This window comes from Phytophthora ramorum, assembly GCF_020800215.1.
Source record: "Phytophthora ramorum isolate Pr-102 chromosome Unknown Phyram_PR-102_s0002, whole genome shotgun sequence".
Lineage (NCBI taxonomy): Eukaryota > Oomycota > Peronosporomycetes > Peronosporales > Peronosporaceae > Phytophthora > Phytophthora ramorum.
The window spans coordinates 3,303,505-3,323,805 of NW_027150648.1; the positions used below are offsets into that span (position 1 = coordinate 3,303,505).

At 53.1% G+C, this 20,301-nt stretch overlaps 7 protein-coding genes across 8 annotated transcripts; 4 read left to right on the forward strand and 3 right to left on the reverse strand.

The window, feature by feature from the left end:
• Positions 1-180: 180 nt before the first annotated feature.
• On the reverse strand, positions 181-3,231 carry KRP23_2501 (Chromosome-associated kinesin KIF4; the record flags this gene model as incomplete). The annotated part of the gene is made up of 6 exons (XM_067887246.1): positions 181-1,797; positions 2,404-2,484; positions 2,552-2,617; positions 2,685-2,760; positions 2,825-2,925; positions 2,998-3,231. 6 exons carry the CDS (start codon positions 3,229-3,231, stop codon positions 181-183), a joined length of 2,175 nt encoding a protein of 724 aa, XP_067749850.1.
• Positions 3,232-3,469: 238 nt separating this feature from the next.
• KRP23_2502 (uncharacterized protein) lies at positions 3,470-4,622 on the forward strand (the record flags this gene model as incomplete). Its single annotated transcript, XM_067887247.1, has 5 exons — positions 3,470-3,517; positions 3,595-3,894; positions 3,971-4,208; positions 4,287-4,447; positions 4,518-4,622. 5 exons carry the CDS (start codon positions 3,470-3,472, stop codon positions 4,620-4,622), a joined length of 852 nt encoding a protein of 283 aa, XP_067749851.1.
• A 233-nt stretch (positions 4,623-4,855) lies between these two features.
• Positions 4,856-6,169, forward strand: KRP23_2503 (putative 6-carboxy-5,6,7,8-tetrahydropterin synthase; the record flags this gene model as incomplete). Its single annotated transcript, XM_067887248.1, has 7 exons — positions 4,856-5,016; positions 5,119-5,374; positions 5,452-5,625; positions 5,694-5,749; positions 5,822-5,891; positions 5,966-6,007; positions 6,086-6,169. 7 exons carry the CDS (start codon positions 4,856-4,858, stop codon positions 6,167-6,169), a joined length of 843 nt encoding a protein of 280 aa, XP_067749852.1.
• Positions 6,170-6,868: 699 nt separating this feature from the next.
• On the forward strand, positions 6,869-8,826 carry KRP23_2504 (ATP-dependent RNA helicase DBP2; the record flags this gene model as incomplete). The annotated part of the gene is made up of 2 exons (XM_067887249.1): positions 6,869-7,204; positions 7,813-8,826. The coding sequence occupies 2 exons, from the start codon at positions 6,869-6,871 to the stop codon at positions 8,824-8,826; spliced, it is 1,350 nt and encodes a 449-aa protein (XP_067749853.1).
• A 271-nt stretch (positions 8,827-9,097) lies between these two features.
• Positions 9,098-12,013, reverse strand: KRP23_2505 (Inward rectifier potassium channel Kirbac3.1; the record flags this gene model as incomplete). 2 transcript variants are annotated; one of them, XM_067887251.1, is made up of 1 exon in its annotated part: positions 9,098-12,013. In XM_067887251.1, one exon carries the CDS (start codon positions 12,011-12,013, stop codon positions 9,098-9,100), a length of 2,916 nt encoding a protein of 971 aa, XP_067749855.1. The 2 variants fall into 2 exon arrangements, with proteins under 2 accessions (XP_067749855.1, XP_067749854.1); XM_067887250.1 differs by having other exon boundaries at positions 9,098-11,122.
• A 3,002-nt stretch (positions 12,014-15,015) lies between these two features.
• Positions 15,016-18,175, forward strand: KRP23_2506 (putative serine/threonine protein kinase IRE; the record flags this gene model as incomplete). Its single annotated transcript, XM_067887252.1, has 6 exons — positions 15,016-16,371; positions 16,466-16,551; positions 16,629-16,713; positions 16,784-16,854; positions 16,955-17,003; positions 17,096-18,175. The coding sequence occupies 6 exons, from the start codon at positions 15,016-15,018 to the stop codon at positions 18,173-18,175; spliced, it is 2,727 nt and encodes a 908-aa protein (XP_067749856.1).
• Positions 18,176-18,397: 222 nt separating this feature from the next.
• On the reverse strand, positions 18,398-19,597 carry KRP23_2507 (rRNA-processing protein EFG1; the record flags this gene model as incomplete). The annotated part of the gene is made up of 6 exons (XM_067887253.1): positions 18,398-18,877; positions 18,950-19,015; positions 19,110-19,166; positions 19,246-19,305; positions 19,391-19,500; positions 19,582-19,597. The coding sequence occupies 6 exons, from the start codon at positions 19,595-19,597 to the stop codon at positions 18,398-18,400; spliced, it is 789 nt and encodes a 262-aa protein (XP_067749857.1).
• Between the last annotated feature and the right edge of the window lie 704 nt (positions 19,598-20,301).

The following is a 20,301-nucleotide window of genomic DNA, read 5'->3' on the forward strand; positions in this document are numbered from 1 at the left end:
AGGCGGCGGTGGTGAATGGCCGACACGCACAAGGAGTTCACCTCGAACGAATAATACACGAATTTACCTGACCTCACGTACATGTTCCATTTAGTATGGTGATGTGTCTGTTGCTTCGTTTCTAGCGTATTGCTTCTCGTTTCGCCAATGTTTTTGAACAGCAGGATCCGAAATGCGTGCTCACGGTGACATTAAGTCAATAATGGGGCTTGTATATGTCGTCACCGTGGGGTTCATCAAAGTCGTCGAGCTGCTCGTTTCCGAGGCAAAATCACCTGCACCACGCTTTGGAGTTGAACGAGCTACATCACTGACGGTCATACCAAGAACTTCGTCGCTGTCATGGACGACACCTGAAGACTCGCCAGTGTTGTCATCGCCCCCTCGATTCTGGCATTTGTTTGAGTTGCACGAGCATTCGTTGTTGCAGATGCGATTTTGCGACTTGCAAGCGCACGCCTTCGTTGCACATTTGCCGTAACACGCGCAACAGGTGGCTGCACTGGTCTCTAGCAGTTCATCGATTTCGTCCATAGCATCTACTCTCTTGGACCCTTCCGACACAGGCGTACGGCAACGTCTCTTCCTCTTGTTGCCTTCATTCCGATTGACTTCCTCATCCACATAGTCCGAGTCAGCTTCAGTATTGTCTTCCTCTTCGCTGCTGCTGCTGAACAGCGTATCCATCGTTTCGTACGACTCTCGAGCTTTTCGTTTCTTGGCTGCCTTTTTCTTCGTTGATTGCTCCCGTAGAGTTTGCATCTCCTTCAATGCCTCTTTCAATCTCTTACCCAGTGCCTGGACTTTGCTATGCGCTTCTTGCTGACTCATAATCCTTTCATTGGCTGCATCCGACTGGAGGACCATACACTCCTCTTTGAATCCTACTAACGTTTCAATGAGATGCCGGATCAAGTCATGGCAGGTTTCCAACCTGATGGGAAAAAGTCCCGACGGCAGCGACACGTTTTTTCCGACATTCGCCAACTTTTGTTGGAGAAGCCGAATATTAGCAGACTTACTTCGGAGATCACTTCGTAACCTGGCCAGCCTCTCAGTGTTTTCTGTTGAGGATGACCCCTCGAGTTGCGAAATCTCCAGCGCCAGAGCATTTCTGTTTGCAAGATTCACTCGGACATCCACTTTTGCATTGTAAATCGATTCTTGGGACGCTAGCACCTGCTGTAAAAGCTTCGTAATTGTCCCCATTATAAGAGCAGCAGATTCACCGACCCTGCTTCTCTTGATATGGGAAGGGAGTACTAAAGCCATCCTTGCATTCAAAATTTTGCTTTCAGTGTCCGGAGTGCTGGTGGATGGTGACATCAACGTCCGAGTGTGCATGTTTGCCGGGGTATAGTCCCCATTCTTTCGCTTCACAGCTGTGTCATCTTTGCTGTGCTGTGACTTCACTTTATGGCTTTGGAACTTCCGAAGTTGCTCCAGCCGTGACAGAGGCCCACTTTTGCCATATTCTCCATCGTTAACCGCACCATGCTTCTTGATGGGTGCCGACACATCCAGATGACTACCGATAGCCTTGCTTGGTGCAAACTCTGACTCGTTCTTGTTCTTGTCCGTCAATTCATTCGCAATCTGTTTCCACTTCTTCTTTTCATTGTTGGCCAGCGATAACTCCGCCTTCAGCTTGCGGTTTTCTGCCTCGAGAGCACTAACGCCCGACGTGCTCTCCACAATGCCATTAGCCGCACTGAAGCCCTGGGGAGTAAGTCGGCCAGGCCTGCTTGACGCACTTTGTGTTTGCTGTAACAGCTGCAGTCGCACAATTTCCAGCTGCTGTTTGAGATATACCACTTCATTCTCAGGTCCCCGCTCCTTGTTAATCACGGCCTTGTTCTCAATTTCCCGCGTTCGCGACGCATACCGGAGTGTGTTGAAAGTCTCTTCATAGTTTACATCTGCAGGACTGATACAAGCAATCATCAGTGTCTTGCTGTTACCACCCAGACTGTCTTGGAGTAGTCGAGTCAACTTGGAATCCCGGTATGGCACATGAGCTGTTAGCGAACTTGTGCGGTTGCGCTCGCATAGCGCGTTGATAACGTTTCCGAGCGCAAGCAACCCGCGATTAATGTTGACGCCTTCCCTAAAACGGGCACCTTCTGAGTTTGTGCGACGGACCCGCTCAGAGCCAGCCAAATCAACCAAATGGAACTTCGAAAGCCGTGTTTCCGTTCCTCCTCCCGATGCGCTGACTCCATACTGCTCCATTACGAAAGTACAAATTGCATGTGAGCGACTGGATCTAGCGTTCATGGTAGTAGAAGCTGTGGCACGAACTAACGCGCCAGAACGCAAAATTTCTTCAGCTTGATCCATCGTGTTCACGACATGCTCACTGAGCCCCGAAACAACAATCCCACGGTCACTATCACCGCGTACAGATAGACCCGTACTCTTCGGAGGTGGGTTTGGTTCAGGTTTTGCTACATTCAGCAAATCATGGATTTCCTCGTTTAAAATCTACATCCCAGATTATCATTAGAACAACATGGATCCATTACAGAGAAAAACGGAGCACGCGACACACCTCTAAATATGACAGCCTGATTACGAAGTGTTGAGGATTCGCGGAAGCCTCAACGCGCTCAAAAACCTGCAAGCGCATGAGTTGTTGACATTAACACCATCCTACTCATTGCGTGAATGATTTCTTCACCCACATCTTGAACCACACGCAGGATGACGCCGCGCTCCACGGGAACCACGCTAGACGCGAACTCGTTGCCCATAGTGTATCTATTCAACATACAAAACTATCAGTACACTCACATCACACCATCCGACTACCGCCAACACTCACGTCTTGCCCGTTCCCGTCTGCCCGTAGGCGAGCACTGTGGCATTGTAGCCAGCGAAGAACTGGTCCACCATAGGCGCTACCAATGTCGTGTACACGCTCTCCTACAGCAAATACAACACCAAGCATTAGAACAACGGACACAAAAAACTAGCCACCAAAGCCTTCATCTGGACCTGATCTGACGTCGCTGGAAATGTAACATCGAAGTCAAACTGCTTTTCAGCCAGTAAGATACTGCCATTAACCACGTCCAAACACGTTTCCGACCCCTGTGACGCCTCATTAGCGCTCAGCGGCCGCACACGCACGGCCACCTGCACGGCTTCGCTCTTGGCTCCAGATTCAGCTGTCACAGGGGGCTTGGGGGAGCTCTCGGAACCCGCCGCGTCTTGCACCTTGGAGGGCATTGCTTCAGCCACGGACAAATTTTGAATTGGCGTTCATTCTCGCGGTAACGTCGTGGATTGGCTAAAACACAGAGGTCCATTTTGGCCAGTAGAAGTGGAGAGATCCAACTGGCTCGCACATCCCTACCCGCAGCTGATAAAAAAGCCCTGGCGAGAAAAACCGCACAGATCAAATAGTGCGGAGGACGCTGAGCGGTCGAGGGAGGCGTGTGAGCGCCTACAGGTCGATCCAGGCAGCATGATGGAGCCGGAGTTCACCGAGAACATCACGGAGGAGAAGCCGCTGGTACACACTCGTAGCTGAGAGGCTGTGCCATGCTGCTTCCGATTTTATTTGAACTTATCTTCTTTATTTTATTCTAGTTGTCCGATGACGCCGTGGGCATCATGATCCATGAAGACAACAACGGGACCATCGTGCTGAAGGTCAAGACGCTGAGCGAGAAGCCGCTGCGCGTGGAGATCGCGCCCTCCGCAAGCGTCGGCGACCTGAAGGAGCTCGTGAAGAAGAAAGCCAATGCTGAGGGCAAATTTCTGCGGCTGATCCACCAGGGCAAGATGCTGTCGGACGACAAGGCGTCACTCGAGAGCTGCAAGGTCAAGAACGAAGACTTTGTACACTGCGCCATCAGCTCGGCGCCCCCAAAAGCTGTGGTGAACCAGGTGCGAGGATGTGGAGAGACGGTTGTCCATTTTGGTGGACACACTGCTAACGAGACATTGCGTAACCATGTTGCAGGTAGCAGCCACTGATAGCGAACCAGAGGAGAGAGACGACCCGTCCGGTCGGAGAGGCTTTGACAGACTCCGTGACCGGCTCAGTCGGGAGGAAATCCAGGCGTTGCGTCTGTATTTCTACCCTCAGCTCTCGGTGTATATCAGCCAGGCGGACCGCGTCCCTGGCGAGAGTAGCGAGGACCGGATATATCGTCTGGAAGAGGAGTGGATGGCGTCACAAGGACCTCAGTCGGAGTTCGGTATGAGCTTCTCTTGAACTTTGCAACGGTTTATTTTGGCTAGATCGACTTGTTCACTTTCTTGTTGCTGTGTTTTAGCGCTCAATGTTGTACCGACGGCTCGCATTGCGATGGATACGCAGATCGACATGAACGGCATGAACAACTCCATTTTGGCAGCAGATAATGAAGGCACCGGCACTGAATTTCTGTGGGGGTTCTTGATGGGCCTCCTGCTTGGTGTATTTATGCTGCTGATGGTGAGTTCCGTTCGCTGCCGTTCTTTGATTTACGCGGTGACTAACATGAGCTGTGTGTGCCCTGTACCAGCTTCTTGACCGCTCCGTCCCTCGCAAGCAGAAGGTCGGATTGCTGCTAGGCGTGAGCATGAACTTCTTCTTGAGCGTTGTGCCGCGTGCGGTCTCGGACCAATAGAGCGCCTTCGCCAGCATGCCGCAAAGCCTGCACGACCGCACTGGCGAGTTGCTGGCACGCTATATATATATTCGCCTCAACTTTGTCATTTTCTTTTACCATGGCCATCAAAATTCCGCCACTGTTGAAAGTTTCACATTGAAATAGTGTGACAGACACCATATGACATTTATCCACCAATCAAAAGCCTCGTTGATTTTCAAACCGAGCGTCCAGTGCTTCCCCGCCTGAGGATGTCAGTTGACGACGAGGAGCTCAAGCGGATCGCAGAGCAGAGCCTCGCTACCCCGTCGATCGAGGAGCTACCCGGGACCGGAACCACCAAGAGACGCAAGCACAACTCGACAGACATGGGCAAGGAACTCAACGCGGAGCAGAAGGCTATCGCCAAAATGTACGTGGCGCGTGGCACTTCTGAGGGCATCGTCAAGTGCTGCTACTGCGACAAGGAAATCTCATCCCGCAACGTTGACCGCTGGGCGTCCCATCTTCGTAGCTGCGTCAAGACTCCAGAGGAAATCAAGGCGCAGATCCAGCCGCTCCGAAGCAGTGCGACCTCGCCTCCTGCGTTGAGCAGTGACGCCTCGATGCCCGCCCGAACGTTGCAGAAGACGGGTGCGACTGTGGTAGCTGCGATGCCGACTCATTTGTCTACACCCAACCCGATGGGCAACGGCTACAACGAAGTGTTCAAGGTACACGTGTCGAAGGACTACATGAAGTTCAATGCGGCGCACTTCATCGCTTACAAGGTACGGCTGCAGCATGATTGGTACAGTTCCAAGCAGGGTTGAGTATCTGATGTTTGGTTACTGCGTGCGTATTTTAGGGATTCCGTGAGAAACTCCATGGACACAACTACCGTTTGGCTGTCACGATTACCGGACAGGTTGGCCGCGACGGCTACGTCCTGGATTTTGGTGAGATCAAGAAGATCTCGCGGGTGATCTGCAAGGACCTGAACGAATCGTTCCTCGTGCCCATGAACAGTGACGCGTTGAACGTGAGGGAGTGATTTTGTTGGGATAATGGATGTGCGCCGATTGCTGACTTGAGTGTGGTGTCACGCAGATTTCGTTTGATGGCACGAACGTACACATTCTGACGGAAGATAATGCTAAGTTTAGGTTGGTGGCCGATTATTTGGCGTCTGGCGTAGAGGCAGCGGATCTAACAAACAGTGTTGTGCATGTGTCCAGCTTCCCGAAAGCTGATTGTTCGTTGCTGCCGATTGTGCACTCTTCGGCGGAGGAGCTTGCCATTTACATCGTACGTGCGGTTGCTGTTTGAAATCCTACGCGGAAGTCTATATCTCACAATTATCTCTCTGCTGCCTGGAACAGAGCAACCAGCTCGTGGACGCATTCACGCTGGTTGCGCTCCTGGTATGTTTATGCCACTATCTGTTGCCTACTCCAGCTTGCCTACTGACCCTTTAATGTATTGAACTACCGAATCTGCAGGAGCGTGGAGTTCGGAAGCTCGAGGTGAGCATCTCGGAGGCCAACCAGCAGTTCGCCTCGTACGAGCGCACCATCTTAGCGTAGGCGGCTTAGAACGCACTTTTGGGTGCGAAATCATCCCAGTAAACCCTTCGGACCGAGGCAAGGACCCCGCCCCACCGTCTTCTGCGCTTACTGCAACGCACAATACAACGGGCTCATGCGCTCTCCATCATCTTCGTGCGGTCTTGTCTTTTGATGGCTCAAGAATCTTGAGCCATCAAGATCGTTTTAAAAAAAAACGTTTTGTTTCGTCCAATCACGGCCGGTTATGCGAATTTTCCACGAATGGCGCGAGCTGCGACACCTGATTGCAGGAAAAGCCGCCCGCCCGTCAGCCAACCAAAAGCCGCCTGTTACCGTTCCCCTGCCCAAAGCGATCGCTCTCTGCCCCCTGTCGCCCCAGTGCGCACTCAGCCCATTCGTCGAAACGACCCGTGGCGCGCAAGTGAAAGCGGCAAACCATCACTCTTGATCATGTACGGCGGCGGCGGTGACCGATACGGCGACTCTTCCTCGCGTCGTGACTACGGCGGAGGCAGCAGTGGTGGCTACGGCGGCGGTGGTGGCGGCGGCGGCTACTCTCGTGGTGGAGGTGGCGGCGGAGGCTATGGAGGTGGCGGTGGCTACGGAGGCGGTGGCGGCGGTGGATACGGTGGCGGCGGCGGCCGTGGGGGAGGTGGCGGTTTCGGTGGAGGCGGCGGTGACCTCGGCTCCAATCTGGACACGCACATCCAGTGGGACATGTCGAAGCTGCCGGTGTTCGAGAAAAACTTTTACTACGAGCATCCGGACGTAACCAAGCGCTCTGAGGATCAGTACGATCAGTGGAAGCGTGAGAACCAGATTATCGTGTCTGGCAAGGGCGTGCCCAAGTGCGTACTGTCGTTCGAAGAGGCTTCGTTCCCCGAGTACGTGCTGGAGGAGGTGGTGCGTCTGGGCTTTGACAAGCCCACGGCCATTCAGTGCCAGGGCTGGCCGATGGCGCTTTCAGGACGCGATATGGTGGGCATTTCGGCGACAGGATCCGGCAAAACGCTGGCTTTCTTGCTGCCCGCGATCGTGCACATTAACGCACAGGTTCGTAGTTTGAAGCAGACTCTTTGTAGAGGCTTTTGGTCGTTGTTGGACGCATCTTCCGTGGCGCTGGTGCGCTGATGGAGGAGTTAGCAACGTTGTGTCAAGCACACGACGATCGTTCGCGCATATGATGCGATGAGCGAGTCACACGCGTGAGGCGTTGGGGTTTGGATACGGTCTTCAGAGCGTGGTCGATCCACACGGATGCTCGTTTAGTGGAGAGCTATTGTGCGATCCTAGAGTAAGCGGCATTCGCGTGTTTTTCGTCACTTCAGTTGATTCGAAGCGTGATTTGCTGTGTTGGAGTGCCGGTCGAACATTTGACGGAGAGAGTTTCTACGACGGCTTCGGCTGTTTGGCTCGGCACGATCGACACGCATACAGATAGCAAATCTTGGCTGCTTTCTCGACGACCACCGGCGTCTTCTCGGCGATCAATCGGTGCGAAACATGCATTGGTGCGTTGTCGGCGGTGGCCAGAAGAAAGAGCAGCACGCGAACACCTCAATCCCTCGGCGCTCGCTTGTGTTTGCTTTCTCGTGCAACTTCATATGCTCGATTGCATCTAAGTGGTTCCTAACTTTTTGTGCTTTTATTTTATGCTGTAGCCGTACCTGCAACCTGGCGACGGTCCGATTGTTCTGATCATCGCTCCGACCCGCGAGCTCGCTGTGCAAATTCAGGCGGAATGTAACAAGTTTGGCGCTAGCTCCAAGATCAAGAATACGTGTGTGTACGGTGGTGTCCCCAAGGGTGGCCAAATCGCGGACCTGCGTCGCGGCGTGGAGATCTGCATTTGCACGCCTGGTCGTATGATTGATATGCTGAGCATGGGCAAGACGAACTTGCGCCGTGTAACCTACTTGGTTCTTGACGAGGCTGATCGCATGCTCGATATGGGATTTGAGCCGCAGCTGCGCAAGATCGTGAGCCAGATCCGCCCCGACCGTCAGACGTTGATGTGGTCGGCTACGTGGCCTAAGGAGATTGTGTCGCTTGCGAACGACTTCCTGACGGACTTCATTCAAGTGACGGTGGGCTCTCTTGAACTGACCGCTAACAAGAAAATCAAGCAGATCGTTGAGGTTATGGACGACCACCAGAAGTACACTGCGCTACAGGACCACCTGCGCGACATTTACGAGGGAGGACGTATCATTATTTTCTGTGAGACGAAGCGTGGAGCCGATGAGCTGAGCCGCAACTTGCGTGACACTCGCTACATGTGCAAGGCCATTCACGGTAACAAATCGCAGGAGGAGCGTGACTACGTGCTGCGTGAGTTCAAGGACGGCAAGACTCAGATCCTGGTCGCTACCGATGTGGCGTCTCGTGGTCTGGATATCAAGGACATCCGCTTCGTGGTCAACTTCGATATGCCCAAGAACATTGAGGACTATATTCACCGTATCGGTCGTACGGCTCGTGCCGGTAACAAGGGTACGTCGATCTCGTTCTTCACGCCCGGTAACAATGGTCGACTGGCTGGACCTTTGGTGAAGATCATGGAGGAGGCTGAACAGGAGGTGCCGCGTGAACTGCGTGACCTTGTGGGTCGCGGCGGTGGTGGTGGAGGCCGTGGCCGTGGTGGATACGGTGGTGGCGGCGGTCGTCGCTGGTAAACGTTCCGTGCGTGACGTATTCACTTCGTAGTGGCGGCTAGCTGGGTACAGTATCAAGTAGAGAAGAAGGCTCCAGCGTTTGCTGACTGCGTGGACTGGCAAGGATACAGTGCTGGTTGCCTCCGGTCTAATAACTTGCAATAAAGTGCTACGTAGTCATCACCAACTTGTGTGTTTGCTTCCAGTTCAAAGCCCTACAAATTCACTACGGTATCCAGGATAGTATGTATTACTAACATTGCCTCTACAGTAGCTTGTTATACCATCTACATTAAACTGAGTCAGCGATAGAAAACCTCACAGAGAGCACAGGAGTGGTCATAACTTGCTCTTCTCGGTCTTCTGGAAGGAGTCGATCAAAGCGGTCGTAGTCCACGATCACGCGGTCACGCTCAATAACGGCGAAGTCAGCAAAGCGCATGTCGTACGCAAAATCGTCCCAGAAGTACATCTTGCGCGCGTACACATTCTCCGAGAAAGTCGTATCGAGGCCTGTGAGCAAAGCGATGACTGCGACGCGCGACTGCGATAAGTCCTCCATCGAGTGAAACTTGTAGAACGGCGAGTTTTCGTTGATGACGTGGATAAGTGTCGCTGGCAGCTTGATAGACGGCCACTCAGCAGTAACCAGGGGCACGTCGTACATCTGGCGCAGCCCTGTGCGTCGGTTTGTGAGGATCACGCCGATGCGGAAAAAGTTCTCGTGCACCTCGCCGGAGTGCCTTGTATTAGCAGCTCTGAAAACGAGGCAACGGTGACCATAGATGGTCGAGATGGTCATCTTGGACGAAAAGTGGATATGTGCTCGGGGTCGCGCAAACTTGGACCAGGCGATGCCTGTGATGATTGTCACGGCGATAATACCCACCATCGACTCAATGAACACGATTACATTCATGTAAACGGCATCAGGCATCGGGGCCATCGAGCCGTAACCGATCGTAGCAAGCGTATGAACACTCATGTAGAAGGCCAACTCGTAGTCGGAGACTACCACATCGGTGTACGCTGAGATGTGGCTCACGTCAAACCAGTACAGCAGACCAAAGCCGAAGTTCAGTACTAGAAACGATAGTACGAACACAACAATGATTTTTGGCCAGCCCACATGGAGAGCACTCTGGTAGAACCGCATGAAACTGAAAGACTTCGGGATGTGGACAGGAAGAATGCGCAAGAAGCGAGGCGTGTCCTCAACCTCAATCGACACTGCAGACATAGTCGTTTGAACCCGCAACCGTTGCCGAGGAGTATCATCTTGGTCATAGTCATCTTGGTCATAGTCGTCCTCCACACAGTCTTCTCCGTCACTGGCATCAGTGTCGACGTTGTCAGCATCGTCACTATCATCCTTGTGCCCTTCCTCCTGAGAAATTGTACTCGTGTCGTCCTCGATCAAAGCTGACCCTGCCATTTCTCTTTGAAGCAGGTCCTTCGCTCGAACATGGTTCGGTCCTTCGAATGAGCCCCGACCACCACCGCTGCTACGCCCACCCCCGCTACTATCGCGGCCTCGAGCATTAATGTCTTCATTTGCAGTCAAAGCCTGTCCGCCCCGACCATCCTCCAGGCCTACCTGCTCGTTTGCCCTCAAGACACGCAGTCCTCCCCTTTGAGCGGCTCGAGCTTCAGCGGAAGGGGCTTTTGGTATCCGCTGTGTTCCAAACGGTTGCTGCAGCAATGGTTCGAACAGAGGCTCTAGACCCATTGCAAACTTTTTTGGTCCATTTTTCTTCGGGAACTGTACTGGAGGGTGTGGTTGTGCGGGCATCGCGTGGTCTGTTGATGACTGGGCGTCCCAAGATCCTGATCTTGAGCTTACCATGAAAGGCTCCGAATACTCTGCCGGAACTTCATGAATTGCCTCGTCATGATACGGGTGGTTTTCTTCCTGGTGGCTAGACACCCTTGACTTATGATGCGAACGGCGGTCAGCTACATTGTGCGAGTGCCCGCTATTTGCACTCTCATTACTCCCACGAGGTTTTCCACTCGAGACAACTGGCTTGAGATAGCGGGCATCGTCGATTGGAGCGGATTCCACCGTGCTGAGTTTTGCGAAGTTCATAATGACCTCTGCATTCCGCTCGTTGAACTCCAGCAATTCAGCAAAACGATACCCCCACATCAAATTTACTGCCGTATAGATGTATCGCTCGGACACTGTGTCTTGCAGCGTGGAATCGACACCTGACATAGCAACCTCTACGAGCATATCCGACTGAGCAATGTCGTTCTTTGACATTCCATACAACGGGCTGTTTTCGTCAATCACGTGCACGACGGCTACGCCCATACGGAAGGTGATGAAATTGTTCTGCAGTAGCTTGAGGTTGTACGATGTAAGCACTTTTGTAGGCGAGCAAGCGGGGTTATCCACTGCATCTTCAGCTTCGTTTATCACGTAATTAGCTGCACGAGAAAGCCTTCGCTTCTCCGAGACTTCGTCATCGTGAGCTCGAATGTGCTTAGTCTTGTGCTCAACACGCAGCAAATTCACCTTGAATACAGCCTCCATGATGACGTCGTGCGTCACATCACGTGACTGCGTGGCATTTGCAACCCGCACCACAAGCGCAAGATACTTTTTGCCGTACGGCTGCACAACACAAACTTTACTAAACGCCACTTTGGCCTGTGGCTTGGCAAACTTGGCAAACACAAGACCCGTGCTGGCCGACACGATCATCATGGACGCAAACGACTCCACCGACATGCTCACGTTCCCACACGTTCGCGTGGGGTACACAACACCGAAGCCAATTGTCGTAAACGTCTGGTAGCTCAAGTCAAACGCCTCAAAGAAGTTGGTCGGTTCTTCACAGATAAAGCACGTGACAGCCGCAAAGAAGAAAATGTTGACCAGAAAAATCGTCAGCAGTACCGTGAACAGCATTGGCCAGCGCATGTTCAACAGCACGTAGAGGAAGTCCTTGTACGGTTTTCTGGGGTTAGCGCTCGTGAAGACCCTGGAGAAGAGCGAGTTGGATGGCAGGCGGATGAATTGTTTCCAGAACGGCATCTCCTCGACGCGGGAGCCCACGTGGAAGATGGATGTGTCGTGTGACCCGTTGTTCACCTTGACGCCGTGCCAAATGTGCACCCAGTCCTGTAGCGCCGCCGGCACCTGCTGCGTGCCCACATTGAGTGTGCCGCGGTTCTGAATGCGCTTTTTGGAGGCGGGCATTGCTCCCGTTGAGGCTCAATTCTGAAAATGGCAACAGAGTCAACAACCATCCCGTTTGCACAGATATGCGCCCTCACAGCTGGGAGTTTTGCTTTGCTGGTGGCCATAACGGACGGTCTACGGCGCCACCAGCGTTCGCTCCGGACGGCAGTGCACGTACCAGCTTTTAATCACGTCGCGAAATGGTCATGCACTTGACGGCGGCGAAGATGAAAAGCGGAAGTGGTTAGGCCAAAGTTGAGAGTGACGACTCGTGTTTCTGCGCGTCATTAGGTGAGACAGCCAATGGGGCGGAACAGGTGGTTGCAGCCAGTCGGCACCGCCGCATTGCACAACGCTGGCTGCTTGCGTTTAAAGACTCCGCTCCTGTGAAATGGCAAGGAGACGGCGCTAGAATCGCTAGAATCTCGGCTGCAGTGGCGATTGCCTGCTACGAGAACAGCGGTGGGATAAGGATGGATGCACCGACACCAGGTCCCAGGACGTGGTTTCTAACATGCAATTTGAGTCGCATTGCAGAGGGGTCAACGAGCATCGCGCACTAACGTTTGGAGGATTACATGCACACAGCAGTGGAGGTATTGCTGTTGACAGTGGACGTGCACGGTAAACCAGAGAGATCGCGATCTTGAACCGACAATGCTGCAGGAATCAGCCTTCGCGTGGATGGCGTTCAGCGGTTTCAAATTGTGGTGGTCTCTTGCTTGCAGGCGCGCCAATAGCGTGTACTTTGCCGCTGGGCAAGGCAATGCTCGCAAGTATGCACCATGGCAGGACACCACAAGTCGACTTCAACCTAGAAACCTACAAAAGCACGCGCTTTTGAATCTTCAGATCCCCCTAAAAATGCCGAGCATCCGAGGCGCTCTCATCGACCTCAGCGGTGCGACTGCCTTATCGGCCCTTGCCTTATCCTTTGACTAATACTACTACCTTTAATGCCGAGCAGGGACGCTGCACGCGGAGGACGTCGTGCTGCCGGGCTGCGCTGCGGCGCTAACGAGATTGCTGAGCCATCAGGACATCGGCGTGCGCTTTCGTGCGTGGCAAAACCTTCCCACCTCCAGATAGGCACACGGCGACACTAGAAAACTTTTCTGCTACGTCCTGTCTTGAAGCAAATTTGGACGGTGCTCAGTCTCGCCATGCAGGTCGCATGACGTGACATCCGTTGAGCAGCTGTCGTGTCGACGCAGCATTCTCCTCGAGCCTTACTTACGTCCGCGCTGAGAGGTCCGCCTAGAATAGCATTTTTGGATGTGGCGGGTAGCTCCTCTGCAGCGAACAACGGGCTGTCGGGACTCCGTCAGCGATCTTCCTCCTCCTCCTCCTCGCCTCCACGGAGGACGGCACTTGCGCGACACTGGAGCTTGGTGCTTGGACGAGTGCGCTTGACGGAGCGATATGAAAAGTGAGAATGCGTGCGTGCGGCCAGCAATGGTTAGACTAGGAGGGCTGCACGGACTGACCTTCCCATGGGCAGCAGCTCTGGCTTTTGATTTTGATCAATACATTACGGCAAGAAATCCTACGGAGCAAGGACAGCCCCCCTCGCTAGTGCTTTACACTTTCCTACACTGTGAAATATACGAAAGCTCATCAAACAATAGCCGACATTCACGTGTCGCTTCTGGATTTCAGACTTGTCGTACCCTCTGACATCGGTGAATGGGGGTGGTGTGTGTGTGTGTGTGTGTGTGTGTGTGGGGGGGGGGGGGGGTTAAACTGCTTCTTGCTCTCAGAAAGCCCGCCCCAACGTTTTACGGTCAAACATGTACGCCTCATTTCTGGGTGGCACCGCATTCGGTAAAGCTGCTGACGTGTTGCTGGGTATCCGGATATTCCAGGAACGTTTCCCCCACGGAAGCAGTTATGATCGGTGATGACGTCCAACAAGACGTGCACGGCGCCATGGTGCTGGGCATGCACGGCCTCCTTGTGCAGACGGGCAAGCACAGGAGCGGCGATGAGGGAAAGATCGGCGAGCGCCTGCAAATTTTGCCTACAGTCTCTTCAGTTGCTAACTTGTTGTTCCAAACAACGTGTTCGTAGACCCTCCACCGCCTTACGTCGCGACGAGCTTCCCTGGCGCCGTGGAGTGGATTCTGCGCTCGTGAATCGTTCGTCAGGAAGCCGCGTTTTCCCGACAATTTTCGCTGACTCATCATTGCTGTAGTCCTCAGTGACGGCCTGTCCCTATTCAACATAAATGTACATTGTATTGAGGACGATCGGTCGTGGCATTTGTTTACACCGCAGACATCCGCGCGCCTACTTCGGCAATCAACCACAGCGAGGCCACTGAAAATGTCAGCATACGGGGCTTTACAATTTGTAACAAAGGGCCAGCCCGGTGAAACGCCAGACTGGTCTCGCGCCGCAACGTCACCAACCGGCTCGTGGTGTTGCGGATGGCGTGATGTAGTAGCCTCGAACATGCCGCAACTCGGGGATCGACTAGTGTTGGTAGCAGGTCGTCATGTGCAGGTGAGTGACTTCGACGCGACGAACAGGGTTCACAGTTTGCGAACAAGCCCCACCTAGTCAGGTGGCATTGAAAAAGTGTTTTTGTTTTTGGACACGCCCGTCTAGAGGATCCGGTGCACGATCCTCTAGACGGGCGTGTTCATGCTCCAAAACCATTTTCCGTACCGTTAGCGCAGACTCAAACCTCGAAAGGAAAAACGGCGGTGGACGCCTCAAATGCGAGTCACAAGCAAGCCACAATAAGCAACCCCCGCTTCCTGTGTATCCGAGGGACACCCCCAGGCAGCAAGGCCCAAGCCAACCGAAACGCTTCGCGCGTGGAAACCCGCGCGGCGCGAAGAGGAAAGGCACGCGCTCAAAACAATCGTTCGTCCATCCACCAAATACTTTCTACGAAATCTATCCTAAGAAACGAAATCCTCCAAGTGCAAACAAACTCATCGCAAGAAAAGGCGCCTCATTCATTCCCATAGTACGTTTCGCCGAACCGCCGCGCCGCCTCACTTCCCTTCCTCATGGCCGAGCGGCTGCAGCAGCTCGCCCTGGCCCGCGTGGCCGAGCTGCAGCTCCCCACGGACAGCAGCGGGCGCCGCCCGAGCGCCAGCAGCACCAGCAGCAGCGACATGGAGCGGATCCATGAGGAGCTACGTCTCGAGATCCAGCCCCAGCGGCTGCAGCGCCAGTACACGCTCAACGTGCCGCCCTTCAGCGGCGGCGGGGCCTCCATGAGTCGCAGTGGGCTGCTGGACGCCACTCCGGACGTGCTGGAGGACGTGCTGAACCGCTGGGAGAAGAACCAGGTCAAGTGGCGCCGCTTCGCATCTAGCGACGGCAACCAGGACGACGACCAGGGCGTGGCCATGCTCGAGGACGGAGGAGACCTGTTTGAGGACGTCCCGAGGGGTGAGACCTTTGACGTGACGTTCGGGGACGGCTTTTTGGGGCTCGAGTTTGTGTTTGACACCCAGAAGAACAAGGTCGTGATCAAGAGCGTCCACCTCGAGACGTGGACGACGGTGGTCATGCACATTCCCCCGGGAGTGACCATCACGAGGGGACTCATGGTGGACGCCATCAATGGACGGGACATGGCCGCCACGTCCCCCGAAGACGTGCTGGACAACCTGCAGTTCAGTAAACGACCCATGACGGTCACGTTCCACCGCGCCAACAAGTCCGTGGTCGTGTGCAAGCTCTGCGAGACGAAAGTGGACGCCAACAGCTTGGACGAACATACCAATTTTTGCGTACTGTCCAAGAGGGTGGAGCTGGAAGCGGATGTGATTAACAACTCGCTGGTGAAGCTCACGGCCTCGATTAACGCCACGCTGAGCGCGCAGGCCATGCGACCCATGTTCGACCAGGAGGAAATGCACATCTACCACGCACTGCGTGTAGTGGCGATCCAGGCTTCGACTTGTGATGTGACTAGTGTCGACGCGTTTGCGTTGTGTGCACGTCTAGTGAAAATTATCGATAGAATACGACAACAGGAGATCGAGACACCCAACTTTGCCGTCGAACGCGGGATCAAATACTGCACCAAGCTGCGCAACTTGATCCACGCCAAAATGAGCAAAATGCGAGCATCTCAGAAGGTGATGTTCCAGCAAGCCCCCGTCGAGGTAGTGCGAACGCCGCTAAAACGCACCAAGTCCCTGGAGAATATCGAAAGCAGCGATGGCTTTCGAGCACCGCGCCGGGCGAGTCTGAAGCCAGCCTCCTATCGTGTCTCGATCCGTGATTTCCAGATTGTTAAGCCTATTTCGAAAGGTGCTTTCGGTAAAGTATATCTCGCCCGGAAGAAGACAACTGGTGATCAGTATGCGATCAAGGTGCTCGCGAAAGAGCACTTGCTGCGCAAAAAGCAGGTACAGCGCATTGCCTGCAGCCTGGGATGGTTGCTATCACAGGGCTGCCTACTGAGCATTTTGCTCTGTTGCTCGCTTTGTGTGCCACCAACAGATTCAGCAGATCGAAACAGAGAGGAACATACTCGCCAGCGTCGTGAGTCCATTCGTCGTGAAATTATTCTGGACGTTTCAAACCAAGTAAGCAGTACATGCAGCACTAAGCTCATAGTACCCGCGTAGCTCATACCTGATATTATTTTTGGTGACATCGCTAGGCGCAACCTTTTTCTCGTGATGGAATATCTTCCCGGTGGAGATTTCATGTCCTTGTTGGAGTGCATTGTGCAGTTGGAAGAGCAGGTGAGCTTGTGTGCATGTTGCAAAAAGTACGATCAATGATGCTAACGAACTATGATTTACCCCTGATCAGGTGGCATGCGTCTACATTGCGGAGATCGCAATCGCGCTCAATCACCTGCACACTAAAGGCTGCGTCCACAGGTTTGGACAGTTCAATTCGCAGCTATTGCACGCTATCATAGATCGATCACTCATGTGTCTGTCTATCCACTTGCCTGGTTTTTGGCATATGATGATGCAGAGACCTGAAGCCCGATAACATTTTGCTCTCGTCAACCGGACACATTAAGGTGCGGTTAGCAGCTACTAGTACTTGTATACAGTTTCTCGTCTCTATCGTTTCACCTCTAATCGCTACTGGAATTCTCTTCCCACATTTTAGCTGACCGACTTCGGTTTGTCCGAGGAAGCCGTGACAATTGGTGACTCGGATTCGGAACCTGACGATGAGTCCATGGCCCAGGATTCGGATATATTACCCGACACTCCACTGGGAGTCACGCCGTCTGCTCCAGCACATAGCCGTCCACGCCACACCTCATCAGCGAAAAGGAGTTTGAAAAATAAGTCTGCATATCAGACGTATGGACGGTGTGGTACTCCGGACTACCTGGCGCCTGAAATCATTCGTAGGGTCCCTCACGGCCCTCCCGTGGATTACTGGGCTCTTGGAATTATCCTTTATGAAATGCTGGTTGGTTTTCCTCCGTTCAATGATGACACTGTGGAAGCGATCTTCGGGAATATTCTCGAGCGGCAAATTCTGTGGCCCGATGGAGAGAAGTGCTTGTCGCTCGAGGCGGTGGACCTGATAGACAAGCTACTCGACCCGAACCCGGCAGCCCGTATGGGTTGGGAGGGGATCAAACTGCACCCATTTTTCGATGGTATCAATTGGGATACGATCCTGGAATCTGTACCTCCGTTCGTACCGACACTGGAAGGGCCGAACGACACCAGCTATTTCAACAACCGTAATCTCACGGATATATTCATCGACGACGACGAATTTGATGTCGATTCCCGTTCCGCCAGTAGCAGCCAGAACAACATCGACTCTGGGCCTGAGAATGACGATCAGCCACTGAGTTCGTCTGACCCGAAAAGAGAAGATGATTGTGACAGTGGTGACAACAACGCAAGCTGTACTTCTGCAGGTACAGCGGATGTCGACATGTCGTGGGGGACCGCAGGAGCGCTAAATGCACTTGACACAGTGGATGCTACTCATGACGAATACATGGGCGACGGACTGCCGATGGAAGACAACAATAGTCACTATCGGTTCCCAAGTGGAATGTACGGTAGTCCCGAAGATTCCAACCTCTCAGATGCATTCAGGTCTTTCAGCTTCACCAACATGAACGCATTGGCGGCTGCATCGCAAGCTGAAGCAGACATGATCACTGACACAGAGCAGCAAACCGCAAGCACGGCGGGCGCTCCGTCTATTCTGATTTAGCTGAATTTCGAGATCGTCCGATGCTTCCTCCTCATATTTTTCTACAGACTTCTCGTGTCCAAGTTGTCTTCCTCCTCCTCCTCCTTATGAGCTCGTCAGCGTAAAGACTATTAGTACTTTGAAGTAATAAATCGCAAGAACGAAAACCTTGAACGTACGGTTGTCTGCACAGATGTGAACAGCAACGACCCGACTCGTTGCAACTATATTCTGTACCGACACTTACAAGAAGAAGTCGTCCTCTTCCTGTTCCTCCTCCAGTTCCTCTTCCTTTTCATTCTCCGACTTGGATGCATCCGGCACCTCATCATCGTCATCTTGGTCAACTAGAGCTGGAGTGTGCTTCGGCTTTTCACCTGACTTGTCACGTTTGCTGCGGGCCTTCTTCTGCTTCTTCACCATTTCCTTACTGGGCTTCTTCAGCAGAAGCTCCACAACCGGTCTAGCTTCACCTGCAGAGGCAGAATCTTTCGTCTTGAAGCAAAAGTGGTGGAATTCTTGAGTAGGCTGCTCCTCCTCGAAACGGGCGATCGCCTCAACACGAATCTCCTTCTGGCGCTTCTGGTTCTTCTCCGAGTGAGGTGTCGACGGGAACAGTGAAATGTAAGGCTCGCTCGTCGGGTAGTAGTAGATGTACATCATCTCCTCGCGGTACGTCTGGAATTTCTTTTCGTGCTCACTACGCTCGGCCTTATCCGTTGCCTACGACCAGAACAAATATTAGAGTCGTACTCAGCCCATATTTGCGACTCTGTGATCAACAAATTTCCTCACCTGCTCAAGGCGGTTTTTAGCCTGACGCAGTTTCCGCATCACCTTCACACGCTCGAAAAAGCGCGGCTAGGACATAATCAACACCAGCTCCAAGTCAGACATCACCTCATCAAAACGCCCCGAGTGTTGCTACGTAGCAATGTTGGCTGCGTGCACTCACCCTCTTGTACTTCTCGGCATTCTTTTTCTCCTCTGCGACCTTTCCCTTCTGCTCGTGCTGTTACCCAACCATCAACAAACCACAACTTTAGTTTTATTTGCATAACTACAAATATTATGATGCGAAGTGCACGAACCTCTTCCTTGAGCTGCTGGAGCTCCGCCTTTTTGGCTCTCCGCGTAGCATCAGCCAGCCCCTGCACCACCATCACCAATAACGCAAAATATTAGAAACAATACAAATGATGCAACGCTCCACACTCGCAATTGCAGCCAACGCACCCCGCGACTGAGGAACCGCTCGAGTCCTCGGATGCGATTCTTGAGCGACGGAACCTTCTTGGTCTGCTGCGTTTTCTTGGGCTGCGAGTTCTTGAAGCGGAGACGGGTGCCTGCGGTCGAGAGGGAAGCGTAGGGATGTTAGACGTTATTGCAGCGGAGGTGGGTAGGTACACACACGCAGCAAGACATACCAGCAGTCGGAGCCATGCTGCAAGCTAGTTGACGTTTGGTTGGCCGGTAACTTGCTGCGGTAACAGCCAATGAGAAACAGTGTGTGGTCCACCGTAATATCAATTTCTAATTTAACCCTTTCGCGAGGAGCAGTTACAGTGCTGGCCAAAAGGATAGCCCACCCTATATTTTCCCGCGTAACTCGGTCAATTTTTCGAGTTTGGGTGCCAAACTCGAACCAATTAACCCTTTCGTGAACGCTGGGTCTTCACTCAATTAAAGTATACTATACAAACTAAGATGTTAAGCTGTGAAAGGGGGCATTTTGCCCCCTTTCATAAACCACGGTACTCGCCTTGAAGCAGTCCTTTCTGGATAGCGGAAGGAGGATGGGATTTAGGAGGGCTAGGTCGCGAAGTTATGATGAAAGGGGGCATTTTGCCCCCTTTCATACGCCACGGTACTACCGCACCTGGCAGCTGGTCATTTTGCTGATTGGTCTAAAAAAGGTTTCCACCACTTTTCTGACGATCATGACACTTGATTGGCTGTTCGTCCGACTGGCGTGATGACGTAAGACGGCAGATCTTGAACCAGATCCCGTAAGATATCAGGTCCCACTTGAAATCTATCGGCGTCAGCCATCCGTGTGTGAGAGAGGACAGGAGTGTCCGACATGCTTGCGAATTGCATGAAGTAGCGAAGCCCGACACCTGCACCAGCGATCGCCGTACTGTTGG